Source organism: Indicator indicator, chromosome 17, assembly GCF_027791375.1.
Source record: "Indicator indicator isolate 239-I01 chromosome 17, UM_Iind_1.1, whole genome shotgun sequence".
NCBI lineage: Eukaryota > Metazoa > Chordata > Aves > Piciformes > Indicatoridae > Indicator > Indicator indicator.
In genome coordinates, this window is record NC_072026.1 from 15,698,664 (window position 1) to 15,713,196 (window position 14,533).

Sequence of the window (14,533 nt, forward strand, 5' to 3'; positions counted from 1 at the left end):
AAAAGAGAAAAGGGGAGGGGGAAGTTGAAGGGGGATGCTGGTCCCTAACCCAGCAGGACTCAGCCCAGCCCGCTCCACCCTCACATCACCAGGCACAGTGCGTGTTGCCGGTTACCTTTTTGCTTACTGACTTTCTTTACTGTCATTGCCGCTTGTCGCTTCTGATTCTCAGATATTTCAAAGCCTGGAAAAGGGAACATGGCAAACACAATTCAGAAGGTTGCTTACAAAGCCCCTCTTGTCTTTTTGCTGGTTTCGTTTTTGTTTTGTTTTGGTTTTGTTTTTCTGCATTCTTAGGCCCTAAGTAGCAAAGCATCTGTGCATTCCGGCAGGGATCTGAGCGGAAGGCCGTTATAACCTGGCTTGTGCAGGGGTTGCATGGCAAGCAAGATGAGACCCATCATCATTTACATGCTCTCATCGATCTGCCCAGTGCTCCACAGCTCAGCAACACGAGCTGGGCCTCAGCTGACGTTGGTTACAGCCGTTTATAAGCTGATGCTGAAGGAAGGGCATGGCTGGTAAGTTACTGACTTCATCGCCTTCCAACCCTTCATCAGACATGCTAAACCAGGACAGAGGTGATGCAGCCAGGGGACTCTGAAGTCAGATGGCCACAAACTTCCTTCTCCCACACATCCAGGGAGGTCCAGGCTTGAAGCTATGGGCAGAATTCATTTATGAAACACCAAAAATATCGTTAACTTAACTGGGAAAAGCCCTATTTATGACTAGGAGAGCAACCAAGAACTTCTGAACAAGACTGACCTTACTACAACAAATTACACAGGCTTCTCCAACAGTGGGGCTAAATTAAGCATTGCCAGCAAGCACCTTTCAGATTAATTTCATGTTTCTCACCTATCTTTTCATCTTCTTTTACCATCTTTCTTTCTTCTCTGAAAGCTCTAAGCCATCGTAACTTCTCCTCCAGTTTCTTGGCAAAGAATAAGTGCATTTCCTCAGTCTCCTTGTTATGAAGTTTGAAGGCATTCTTCATGCTGACATTGAAGTCATCATCTCTCCCATCTTCTATATCCACCACTTCGTATTTATCCATGTCTATGCGACCCTTGTAATACAGAATATCTCTTCTTATCAGGTCCTACAGAGAGAGAAGGAGAGATGGGTTGGTTGTAAGATACTTAGAGAGGCTGAACGCAGCAGAGAAATCATGGGAGGGCTGAAAAAAGGACAAAAGGAATAGTGAAACCTGGTCAGATTCTTCAAGCCTCACCTGCTGTGAATACAGTTGTGCTTGACTAAATAAATACCCTATTTATTTAGTAAAAGAACAAAACGCACATCCTTGAGCTGCCAAATTTTGCTTATAAGCATGAAGAAATGCCTTTAAGTAGGTAAGACACTTCCAGGGTTTTCCATGATGGGAAGTTCTGTTCCATAGGACAAGAAAGTGGAAAACACAGGCCACCAGCCTGATGGGAGTCCAGTGCTGCAAACAAGGCTGTGGAGAAGCATGGTCTTGAGCAATGAGCTTGGGCATGTCTGGAAAAGCAGACTGGGCAGTGCAGGTCTCAGTTTGCCAAACATGTTCTCAGAGTCAGGGCAGATGGTCTCTGCTCCTCCTTGGAGTCTATTTTCCATTCACACACAATTCAGTGGTCATAAAATCACCCAGATTCTCAGATCAAAGAACTCTCAACCTACCTCTGCCCCATTACGCCCTGGCTTTAACCTTGCTCCAGATTAATTTTTTTCTTTTTCTCTCCTTGATGTCTATAACCTTTACAGCCAAACCTGCTCATCCACATCTCCTCTCTAAGTTGATCAGAGGTCAAGGTGCCACAGGTGGAGGGAGAGGATTCTACCTCTCTGCTCTGCTGAGCCCCTACCTGCAGTGCTGGGGCCAGCTCTGGAGTCCTCAGCACAGCAGAGACATGGAGCTGTTGGAGCAGGGCCAGAGGAGGTCACAGCAGTGATGGGAGGGCTGGAAGCCCTCTGCTGTGAGGCCAGACTAAGAGGGCTGGGGTTGTTCAGTCTGGAGAAGAGAAGGCTCCAGGGAGACCTTCTGGTGGCCTTTCAAGACTTAAGGAGGCTGATGGGAGGGAGAAAGATGGGGAGTGTTGTGACAGAACAAAGGGTGACAGTTTAAACTAAAAGAGGGAGATTCAGACTGGAGAGAAAGGAGAAATGTTCTGTGCTGATGGTGGTGAGAACCTGGCCCAGGCTGCCCAGAGAGGTGTTAGATGCCCCATCCCTGGACCCACTCCAGGACAGGTTGTCTGGGGCTCTGAGCAGCCTGCTCTAGTTGCAGATGTCCCTGTGGACTAAGTGACCTTTAAAGGTCCCTTCCCACCTAAACCAGTCTGTGGTTCTATGACTTTATGTTTCTTGCCCTGTGTTTTTTAGCAATGGCTCATTTCTCTACATTGGGAAAAGTAAAATAATCCTCATTATGAATTTTTTAGAGCTCATGAGACCACCCACAGCTCCGGGGCTGTTTGACATGCCTGGCTGAGCTCTGCTCCGTGTCAGCAGCAGCCATGCTGTGTCTCAGCTATCACCATCCCTCCTGCCAAACCAGGGATGTCACACATTCACAGCAGCAGGAGACAGTGGTAGGTGGAGGTGGCACTAAAATCAAGTGTTTTGAGATGTATTGGCAGCTGCTCAATCACAGATTGTGGATGCTGATAAAACTGTAGTAAAAAACCCAGAAAATTTCTTGGTTTGTTCCTTACCCTCTTTGTACTTCTTTGGGCTTTGCCCATCAAATTCTGCACTGCCTTTACTAGAAGCACTGGTTTACACTGATTTATACTGGTGTAAGAGGAGCACTGGCCCCACATCTCTCTGTCTTTATAGGGACAGGTAACAAAAAATTATCATCAGAAAGCAGAAAGTGAATTATCTAACCATAACCACATAAGGTGGTTCAAATCACAACATAAATATCAAAAAAGCTAAATTTAGCAACACACAATCAAGATCTCCTTCTTCTACCCACTCTCAAAAGCCAATATTTAGGTGTCTTAAATAAACTGACCTTAAATACTTTTTGGTTTCTGAGAGTGCCCTAAAGATAAATGCTATGGCAAGGGATTCATTTCAGGAGAAAACTAAAATCAATGTCCAGCATTTATTTACTCAACTAAGATTTAGTAGCGAGGGTTTTTTGAAGGGAAGCAGTAGGTATTACTTTAAACAAATCATTAACCTTGGCAAAGAAATTGTACATCATCATTACTGTTCTTTTTGTTAGTAAACATGCTAATGGATCTGCCAGACAGTATTAACTGTCAGGAGGCAGGGCACCATCCAGGAGCTCAGCACCTCTAAAACCTGGTTCCTTCCTCTGGGATGATCTAGGAGGGAAGGAAAATCCAGTAACTAATGTATTGTGCAAATACAGATTCACAGAATTGTTTTGGTTGGAAAAGATCTCCAAGATGAAGTCCAACCATCAACTCAGCACCACCATGGCCTTTAAACCATGTCCCAAAGTGCCATGTCCTTGAACACCTCCAGGGATGGTGACTCTACCACCTTCCTGAGCAGCCTGTTCCAGTGCCTGACCACTCTTGCAGCAAAGAAATTGTTCCTAATATCCAACCTAAATCTCTAGGATGGAGGCTTTGAGTAGTGCTGCTGTCCAAAACAACAAAAGGATTATTTTGGATTGAATATGCAATAGAAAATCTTTTCTGTTTTGCTTTTCTTGGAAAATTGTTTCCTTCCTCTCCCTCTGTGCCCAGCAAAGTGCTGGGAAAAGGCTGTGAGCATCTCACTAAACTGGTTCAATCAAATCAATACTCTGCTCTGTGCTTAAAATGCGAGCCTTGGTCTAGCTCTTAACAACAGCACTTATCTTCTCCACGTTCTTCAAAACACTTGATAACAAAACTCACAGGAAACATGGATGTGCTCCTTAAATTAGCTGTACCACAGCCCATTCTTCCCACTGCTGAGGAAGACTTTAAACCACAACACTGAGCAAGAAGTGGGAGTAAACTACAACTCCCAGAAAGGAGGCTGAAGCCAGGTGGGAGTTGGTCTCTTCTCCCAAGGAACAAGTGATAGGACAAGAAGAAATGGCTGCAAGTTGCACCAGGGGAGGTTTATATTTGACATTAAGAACTATTTCTTTACTGAAAGAGGGAACAAGCTGCCCAGGGAGGTGGTGGAGTCACCAGCCCTGGAGGTGTTCAAAAAACATGTAGACAAGGCACTTTGGGACATGGTTTAGTGGGCATGGTAGTGCTGGGTTGGCAGTCAGACTTGATGATCTTAGAGGTCTTTTCCAACTGTAATGGTTCTCTGATCCTCTATGCAATATCCACCCATATGTGGAGGTTTGGTCATAAAAGGTATTACCAGAATAAATAATCACAATTCTCATCTCGCCCAGCTCTCTGCATTAGCCTTTTCCTTACACATTCCAACACAACAAGTTGGGTTCAGACCATAGAATCATTAGGGTCACTTGATCATCAAGTACAACCATCAGCCCAACTCCACCATGCACACTAAACCATCCAGAGTGCCATGTCCACACGTTTTTTGAACACCTCTGTGGATGCTGATTCCACCACCTCCCTGAGCACCCTGTTCCAATGTCTGAATGGAATGGGCTGGGCACTGCTTACCACCATTTCTCCTCCCTGCTTCTCCTTTCTTCCCCTTTTCTTTGCCAACACTCAATAAAAGGATATTATTTCCCAAGTGACTAAATTTTAACAGCCAGAGTGTGGGAAGCACAATTATTATTTGATCTATTTTATGACAGATGTTTCCACAGCTCTTAAAGAAGAACATACATCACTTAGCTCCTTAGTGAGGCATGAGCCACTTCCAATGCACTTGCTTACACTGCAGCTGATTTCTGCAGTATTTAGGAATTCACCTGATCTATAGGAGAGACCAGACCTGTTTAAAGGAGCATTTTAGGCACCTAGACAAGACAATAAAGACTTAGGGAATGTGCAGGCAATGAGAGCAACGCTGCTTTGTGTGATTTCTGCCAGATGCAGAGAGAAAGCCTGTAGCAGTGTTCTCCACACCATCTCTGTCAGCACAGGACTATCTTCCCCTCCTTGCAGCACGTAAGCTAAATGGAACACACACACTCGAGATAAAGGAAAGCTGATAAGTGGCTGAGGATGGCAGTGGATGGTCAGAACAGACTGGTGTAAGCACTGCATGTCAAGAAGGACAAAGCAGATGCAGACAAAATGGAGACTTATCAGCTCTATGCTGGCAGCTCTACATCAGCCAGCACTGTGAGCTCCCAACACAGAGCCAGCTCTCTCCTGGGCTGATCCCCAGCAGCTTGGGCAGCAGGTGGAGGGAGGGGATTCTGCCCCTCTGCTCTGTTCTGCTGAGACCTCACCTGCAGTGTTGGGGCCAGCTCTGGAGTCCTCAGCATAGCAGGGACATGGAAATGTTGGAATACTGGCAGAGAAGGCCACAGCAGTGATGGGAGGGCTGGAAGCTCTCTGCTGTGAGGCCAGACTGAGAGAGTTGGGGTTGTTCAGCCTGCAGAAGAGAAGGCTCCAGGGAGACCTTCTGGTAGCCTTTCAAGAATTAAAGAGGCTGTTAAGAAAGATGGAGAGAGATTCTTTATCAGGGATTGTTGTGACAGGACAAGGGGCGATGGTTTGAGAGAAGTAAGAAATGTTTTCTGCTGATGGTGGTGAGACACTGTCCAAGATTGCCCAGAGAGGTGTTAAGATGTCCTATCCCTGGAACCACTGCAGGTAATGTTTGGGGCTCTGAGCAACCTGCTCTAGTTGCAGATGTCCCTGCTGACTGCAGAGTGCTTGGACTAGATGGGCTTTGAAGGTCCCTTTAACCCAAAACTTTCTATGGTAAGCAGCCACACTGCTGAGAGAAGCTCAGGCTTATGGGAGGCCAGAAACAGCAGCTGGGACAGGCTGCTCCTGTTACTCCTGATTATCCCAGGATTAACATAGGAGAGAACTAGGAAGGAATCATTAAGCCATAGAATTTACCTCCATTTATATGCTCATTAAGTAGCAGAATATTCTATATCATCCTGTTCCTGGTTAGGCCAGGACTAGCTGGTTCACATTGTCCATTTCTGAATGTCATCAAAAATTACTTTCCATAGTTACATCAGGAAAGGGCAAGAAAATACAGAACTACACACACACAATAAGGAAAAACCCCGACTCCCCACAAAAACCTGATTAGTAGGGAAAGGACAAAAAAAACCCTGGAGTTGTTTAATCTAGAAGAGGACATAAATAAAAAGGAATGGGCTGTTGGCATGCCAATATGTGAAAGCTGCTTCCCTCTAAGGAGCCTGCTGATCAATTATTCTCCATTTTGATTGCAGCTTAGTTTAATTTACCACAAGGGAGAAGAGGATTAGATCCTTGGAACAAAGTCCTTCTCGCTCAAAAAGTATCTGAATGTTGGAACAGACCAAATGGGGAAGGTTTGGGATAGCATTCCAAGGAGATTCTCACAAATAAGGTTAGGCAAACATCCATCAGAGATGCTCTGAGGATACTTAATCTTGTGAAGGGAACAGCTCATCTCCTGGGGTGCTGCCCAGCTCTGGGTTTTGATGATGTCTAAGAGAAAGGTGATAGGTCGTCTTCTCTGAAGACTTTCAAAGCCTGCCTGGGTTCCTGGGCAACTTGCCTTAGGTGAACCTGCTTTGGCAGAGGGGGTTGCATCAGATGAGCTCCAGAGGTCCTTTCCAACCTTCACAGTGTGGGATTCTGTGATTCTGAGATGGAGGACAAAAGGGGCTGAGAGCAGGCAGGATCAGCACAGACTTCAGGACTTCTTAAACTAGAGCAGGGTAGACTCAGGCTGAACGTTAGGAGGAAGTTCTTCATAGTGAGAGTGGTGAAACACTGGAACAGGTTCCCAGAGATGTGGTTAAGGCCCCATCCCTGGACACACTAAATGTCAGACTTGATGGGGCCCTGAGCAACCTGATCTAGTTGGAGGTGCCCCTGCTGACTGCAGAGGGGCTGGACAAGATGACCTCTGAGGGTCCCTTCCAACCCAATGCATCCTGTGATTCTGTGGGTGGGGTTGGAGAAGCCCCAAGGCACCAAACGAGACAAGCAAAGCACGAGGAGCAGGACAGAAACCTGCAGCCTCTGCAGAGAACATCCAGCTTGCACTGCATGGCTCTTAAGGAAATTGATGCATCTAGGTCATTTGCACTTATTTGTCTAAATATGATCTTTTTTTACCCTACAGCTTCTCTGGTTTCCTTTTCTTTGCCTGGCTGAGGTTAATTAAGCTGAGTAACGCTCTGCAGTCTGTTCACGTAATATGTACTAAGGAAGAGATGAAGCCAAAAAAAGTCCCATTTGATGGGAGCACAAAACCAAGTTCTGACACATTACATAAACCCACCACAGCTCTGCCCTCTGCCTTTGCTGTGTTGGAGGTTTACAGCTGAAGTGCTTGTGCCTGAGGTTGTGGTTGTACTCAAGGGGACGTGCTTTCCTCTGTGCCCTGCTCAGGTTGTCTTCTCCTGCTCACTCTGACTTCAACATCCACATTTTACTGTCCCCTCTCTGAAGGGAGGAGGTGACTTTAGCTATGCTTTAAAGAAAGAAAGAAAAAATCTCCTTGGTGACAATCATTAAGCATATCCAGGTGGCCAAGAAGGCCACCAGCATCCAAATTCTTCCCCAAGAAGGGTTGTCAAGCCCTGAAGCAGGCTGCCCAAAGAGGTTGTGAAGCCTCCTTCTCTGGAGACTTTTAAAACCCATCTGGTTGTGTTCTTTTGTGACCTGCCCTAGGTGACCCTGCTTGGGCAGGGGGATTGGACTCAATGATCTCTGGAGGTCCCTTCCAACCCCTACCATTCTATGATGTGATGGTCTGGTAAATGTCCCAGGCTCCTGTTAGCTTTGCATGGAGTCATCTTCATGCATTTCAGAAACTACTACTATTGATTTCTTACTGGGGGGGTTGGGGGTGCAAGGATGGTTGGGGAGGTCTCAAGTGAGGGCTATGTGCCCTGTGAGGAGAGGCTGAGAGCCCTGGGGCTTTTTAGTCTGGAGAAGACTGAGAGGGGATTTAATAAGTGTTTATAAATATCTGAGGGCTGGGTGTCAAGAGGGAGGGCACAGGCTTGCTGAGGTGTACCCTGTGACAGGACAAGGGGTAATGGATATAAACTACAACACAGGAGGTTCCACCTCAACATGAGGAGGAACTTCTTCACTGGGAGGGTGACAGAGCACTGGAACAGGCTGCCCAGAGAGGTTGTGGAGTCTCCTTCTCTGGAGACTTTCAAGACCCATCTGGATGTGTTCCTGTGTGACCTGTGCTAGATTTTATGGTCCTGCTCTGGGAGGGGGTTGGACTCAATAATTTCCAGAGGTGCCTTCCAACCCCTAACATCCTGTGATCCTATGATTTTAGGACAGCCCATTCTTCCCAAGTGCTGTGGATTACTCTGTGCTAGGTCACATTCCACTTCTCATGTATAAAACAGATCATCTCTAAAACACAAGTGGAGAAAGAGCCATTTCCAGCCATGACTCATTAGATCCCTCTTATGAGCTGACAACACAAAAGATGCACACAGAACAACCTCTCACAAGTTTCTCATTGCAGAGGTAGGTTGTTGTCCTCCTGGTTCTCAAAATCCTGCATGTTCCAATGGCAAAGGAGTCTCAAAATTACTTGGGAAGGAATCATTCACTCACAGTCAGGTGTTCTGACCCCAGCTCCTGAGGCTGGCAGGGACTGGTCATGAGCCTTTGGGTGTAAAGCAATTCCTCCCCCCAGTCCTTCCCCATCTCTGTAATGGGATAACAACATTTGCTTATTTTACAGTGCAACTGGGAGCTGTAAATAAGTAATCACTGAAAGACTCATTGAAAGCCTTTTATGGTGGATCTTTAGCAGCTCAAAGCCTTGCAAAGAACTTCACATTACACAGGCTTTGGGATTTGGAGCTGGCAAGGGAAGGGAGGCAGAGAGGAGGCTCTGCAGGTGGCAGTCATCACTGTGCAGACCCCTCTGTCCCTGCTGTGAGGCCTGGTTTGAGTGGGAAAGGATCTTTAAAGCTCACCCAGTCCAACCTCCCTGCAGTCAGCAGGGACATCTGCAACTGGAGCAGGTTGCTCAAAGCCCCAAACAACCTGACCTGCAATGGTTCCAGGGATGGGACATCTCCCACCCCTCTGGGCAACCTGGGCCAGGCTCTCACCACCCTCAGGGTCAAAACATTTCTTCCTTCTCTCTAGTCTAAATCTCCTTCATTTAGTTTAAACTATCACCCCTTATCCTGTCACAACAGAGTGGCTCTTCTGCTGAGGAACATCTGTCCCCACCACAGTTTTACAGATCATCCCAGTGAACATCTTCTGAGATACTTTACTCTTGCACTAAGCATGGATGACAACAGTGCAAAGAAATACAAAGGTTTTCTCCTCTCACTCCTCCCTACCTGAAATCATAGAACCATGGAATGATTTGGTTGGGAAGGGACCTTTCAAGGTCATCTGGTCCAACTTCCCTGCAGTCAGCAGGGACATCTGCAACTAGAGCAGGTTACTGAGAGATCATGGCTTGGAGGGAAGTGTGTTGCAGTGAAGCAACAATCCTTAGCAGCATTTGTGAGGCTGGAAGACCAAGAGCTCCACAATAGCTGCACAACCCACAGTACGGAAAAGGAAGAGGTTTGGGAAGGGGTGAGTTGTCCTCTGTGCTACGATGTAGGTCTCTGCCCCCTCTCTGATGGCTTCTCATTGACCTGGGCAGTGAGTGCAGAGCAGAAGGGAAGAAGCAGATGGAAGGAACAGTTTTCCCATGTACTTCCAAAATTTGTCCTGCTTTTCCTGCCTGCTCTCTGTCTCCACTCTGCCCAGCCTGCCGTGAGCAATGAGAGCGTGGCACACTGCCACGTTGCCATGTCTTTGGGTATCTTCAGTCAGAAGGGCTGCCAAGGTTTTTTGGCTTTAAAAAAAAGATTCAGAGCCTACACTTTCAAAATCTCATTTACCTTAAAGGGACCCTTTGCAGCCCAGCCTGCTTTTCATGAACATGAAAGAGAGAGCTTTCCCCAGCATCAGGTCTTTATACTTAACCCTGCTGCATTTGGAGATGGGACAGTTTTGCACCATTCCCAGAGTCTCCTCTTCTATCCAAATGAGACTCAATGAACCCTTCTGAATGTTTCTGTCCTACATATTCTTGATATAGAATGAGAAAATGGTGGAGATCATCCAGTCCAACCCCTCCTGCTAAAGCAGGGGCCACCCACAGCAGCTTGCCCAGGATCACAATGTCCAGGCAGGTTTGGAATCTTTCCAGAGAAGAAGACTTCACAACCTCTCTGGGCAGCCTGCTCCAGGGCTCCAGCAACTTAACACCAAAGAAGTTTCTCCTCCTGTTGAGGTGGAACTTCCTGGGTTCCAGTTTGTGCCTGCTGCCCCTTATCCTGTCACTAAGCACCACTGAGAAGAGTTTGGCCCCATCCTCTTGCCCCCCACAGGTCCTTTAGCTCTTGCTGAGCATTGAGAAAATCCCCTCTTAGGCTGCTCTTCTCCAGATCTGTCAGCCTCTCCTCCTCACAGAGATACTCAAGGCCTCTCAGTATCTTTGTAGCCTCTGCTGGACTCTATCCAGTCCAGTCCTCATCCCTGTCTCTCTTGAACTGTGGAGCCCAGAACAGGATGCAATACTCCAGGTGTAGCCTCACCATGGTAGAGCAGAGGGGGAGGAGAACCTCCCTCAACACTCTTCTTCCAGGTGCCCCAGGAGACCCTTGGCCTCTTGTCCATGAGGGCACATTGCTGGCTCATGGTGAACATGTTGTCCACCAGTGCTCCCACAAAATAAAGATATCAGAAAACCAATCCCAGCCTTGCTAAGTTTTTGGACACCTGTGAGTAGAAGCCTTGCTACTACATCTTTGGACACTGCAGTTTGGGCAGGGCCAGCTTTTAGGGGGCATGGAAATTGCACCCTAAAAATGTGATGAGGAATGGGTGGAATTGAAAACAAGGGGATGAAGCATCACCTCCACGAGACAACCTCAGCCGTTCTTCCTACCACAAACTTCCTAGGATGGGTCAAATCCTTTGGAGTTTCCCCAGGGGCTGCCCTGGGAAGGAGGGAGGTGAAATCCCTGCGCTGCAGGTTTATGTAACTCCTCCTTGCAGAAGGACAGCTGTGCTGGGGAGGTCGGCAGATTCCTGCCAAATTATTCAGCACTGTCTGTCTCCTGAGCTTGGAAAGAGACTGCAGCGTGGGATCAGAGTGGGGGAGGACTGGAGCTGAAAGCATTTCTGTGGAACTGCTATTTTTGTTCCATGTGTTTGGTGGAACATCAGTGGCATGTTGATGCCTTGGTTGCACCTCAAGCCCAGCCACATTGGCTGCAGAGCAGCAAGCTGAGGGCAACTGCATTCCCAACAAACTAATAAGAGGAGGAGATGGGAAAGCCTTCTGCAGACACATCACTCAGCTATTCTGGGCTCTCCAGTTTGCTCCCAGGGGTTTTAAACCGGGCTGCTGAAAGGCCACAGCAGCAGGAGGGTTAGATTTTCATCCCTGGGCCAAATTTACAGCCCCTGCAATTATAGGAGTGATAAATTAGGCACAGGGTGTATTGCACAGCATCTTTCATAGATGCATGGCTAGTTGAGTAGGCTGAACCTGTTCCTCATCCAGAAAAGGAAACCCAGACTAAGGGCTCTAAATTCAACCCTTTCTGGATTTTACCACTGAATTTGCAACTAACAACCAAAATCTTTCTCCTGCCTCCCTCCAGCTGAGCTTTATGTGCTTATCTCCTGCTCTTCCCTCTCTGCAAAAAGGCAGCTCCTGCCTCCCTGAGCTAGCAGATCATCAGCAAGTTGCTGAGTCCAGTCAATGCACCCCTCAGAATCACAGAACTGTTGTCATTGGGAGAGCCCTTTGAGATCATCAGGTGCAACCACTCACCACAGCTCACAATCTCACCACTACTGCTAAGCCACAGCCACTAAACCATGTCCCTCAGCATCACATCCACACATCTTTTAAACACCTCCAGGGACAGTGGCTCCACCACTTCTCTGGGCAGTCTGTTCCTCAGTGCCTGAGAGCCCTTTCTCAGAAGAAATCTTTCCTAATATCCAACCCGAACCTCCCTTGGCCCAGCTTGAGGCCATTTCACCTTGACCTGTCGTTTGTTGCATGCAGGAAGAGCCCAACCCCCAGCTGTCTCCAACCTCCTTTGAGGGAGCTATAGAGGGCAATGAGATCTTCCCTCAGCCTCCTCTTCTCCAGACTGAACCACCCCAGTTCCCTCAGGTGTTCCTTCTAACATTTGTTACTCTTCTTTGGACGCTCTCCAGCACCTCAAGCTCCTTTTTGTAGTACGGGGCTCCAAGCTGAACCCTGGATTCAAGGTGTGGCCTCACTAGTGCTGAGTAGACAATCACATCCCTAGACTTGCTGGCCACACCATTCCTGATACAAGCCAGGATGCCACTGACCTTCTTGCTGGCTGTTTATCAACACCCCTAGGTGTCTCTCTGCCAAGCAGCTCTCCAGACCAAGTTCTGCTGCAAAACTGTGCCCAGGGCAGCAATCAGCAGATGCCCATCCTTGCAAAGGGGTCACCAAGCAAATGCACATCTGCGGAGTCACCTGCAAATGTTTTCTTGCCTTGAATAGGCCAATCTGAAAGCTCAAGTCCTTTTTCGTATATGTTTTTAATACACAACCTGCTGGAATTCATCCTTCATGTTCAGCTATCTGCCAGTCAAAGAGACAGATAGCAGGGCAACAAGTACAACCTCCTTGCCATGTTCCACAATCTGGGCCCACAGAAACCTCATCTGCAGAGCCCTGATGGATCAGCTGGGAGTGAAGGTGGGGCTCCATCAGGAGGGCTCTGGAAACACAGGTCTCCAAAGACTTCATTTCATGCCTCGCTTTTGGGGCTGTGACCACGGCAGGGTTTTACTTTGGTGGCCTTCATGCTCACCCTGTGCTAGCTCACTAACTGAAAGAGCAGCACATCACCCAGCCCCTCCCAAGCTGCTGTTTGAAGACAGCAAAACACAGCCTGACCCATTTTCCCACCCTGCTGCAGGCTGGACCCAGCCCTGACCCAAAACATGGCATCTCATGGAGAAATCTGTGTTTCTGGGAGGAAAAGAGAAGGGGTGGGAGGTGCTGCAGAAGTCAAACAGTGTTCCTTCTGGGTCAAAACCCCACTTGAAGTATAAGAATTGCTCCAGTGCTGGGCTGTGTGTTTGCAAACAAGATTTTCAGCTGGCCCTGTGAGACCTCTTTTAGCCTATCATAAAACCAGGGCCGCTGTGTCGATGCAAAGATTTCCTCAATGTTTTTAATAGAACTAGACCTTCTTACACTAAAAGGGCTCAGAAATGTCTCTTTTATCTTCCCCTTTGGAAAGCTGAACCACGCTGGAGTCTGACAGGATTATTTTCTTTACTCCAGCTGCTAGAGCACAGCTATTTCTGGTTGACTCTACTGCTATTAAACTGGTCTCATTTTGCTTCTCCTCCAACCTGCTCTGAGAGCTCAAGGGAAGACAACAGCAGCAATAACCCATGAACTGGAGATTGCATACAAGAGACACCTAAAAAGCACAAATTAAAACAAAATGTGTTTCATGAAGTCACTGAGGGAGTGGGGAAATAGCCTCAAGCTGAGCCAGGGGGGATTAGATTGGGTATTGGGGAAAATTGGAATTACCTGCCCAGGGATGTGGTAGAGTCACCATCCCTGGAGGTGCTTAAAAACAGTGTAGGTGTGGCACTTTGAGACATGGTTTAGTGGCCAATGGTGGTGTTGGGTCAATGGCTGGACTTGATGATCACAGATTCATAGAATGCATTAGGTTGGAAGTGATCTTTAAGGGTCATTTAGTCCAACCCCCATGCAGTCAGCAGGGACATCTGCAACTAGAGCAGGTTACTCAGAGCCCTACCAAGCCTGACTTTGAATGTTTCCAGGGATGGGGCCCCCATCACCTCCCTGGGCAACCTGTTCCAGTATTCACCACTCTCAGAGTAAATAACTTCTTCCTAATGTCCAATCTAAACCTACCCTGCTCTAGTTTAAAGCCATTGCTGCTCATCCTATCACTAGGAGCCCTCCCTGGCTTTCCTGTAGCCTCCTTCAGGTACTGGAAGGCTGCTATAATGTCTCCCTGGAGCCTTCTCTTCCCCGGGCTGAAGAAGATCTTAGAGGTCTTTTCCAACCTTAATGACTCTATGATCTTCCTGTGCTGTCAGAAAACAAGAAGCACAGGGCCCCACCAAGGGCTGCTCCACTTCTGGTGAAAGAAAACCAGAAACTGGTGCAGTGACTCTGTTAACCCTTTAAGCCACAGCACTCTGGAACTCACTGGGGAACTCCAAACCATGACACAGCACAGCAAGATGAAGATCCTCATCTGTTATGTGCTGAACACCTCAAGCATCTCCCAGGGGATGTTAAGGATTACAATTTGCAGTTAAAGCAAGTGAAAGCATCCTCGTGTCGAACCCTCTCAGCTTGAGAGTGATAAGAGAAGTAGACCCTGTGCCTTTAAGGTAACATC

General features: G+C 47.5%; 1 protein-coding gene across 1 annotated transcript in view; it reads right to left on the bottom strand.

Moving 5' to 3' along the window:
• LOC128972769 (uncharacterized) overlaps window positions 1-14,533 on the bottom strand; it is a 206,601-nt gene that overhangs the window by 12,516 nt on the left and 179,552 nt on the right. The window contains exons 10-11 of the mRNA XM_054388878.1: window positions 862-1,105; window positions 116-184 (exon numbers count right to left, since the gene is read on the bottom strand). Coding sequence (XP_054244853.1) covers window positions 116-184; window positions 862-1,105 — 313 coding nt within the window. The remainder of the gene's footprint in view (window positions 1-115; window positions 185-861; window positions 1,106-14,533) is intronic.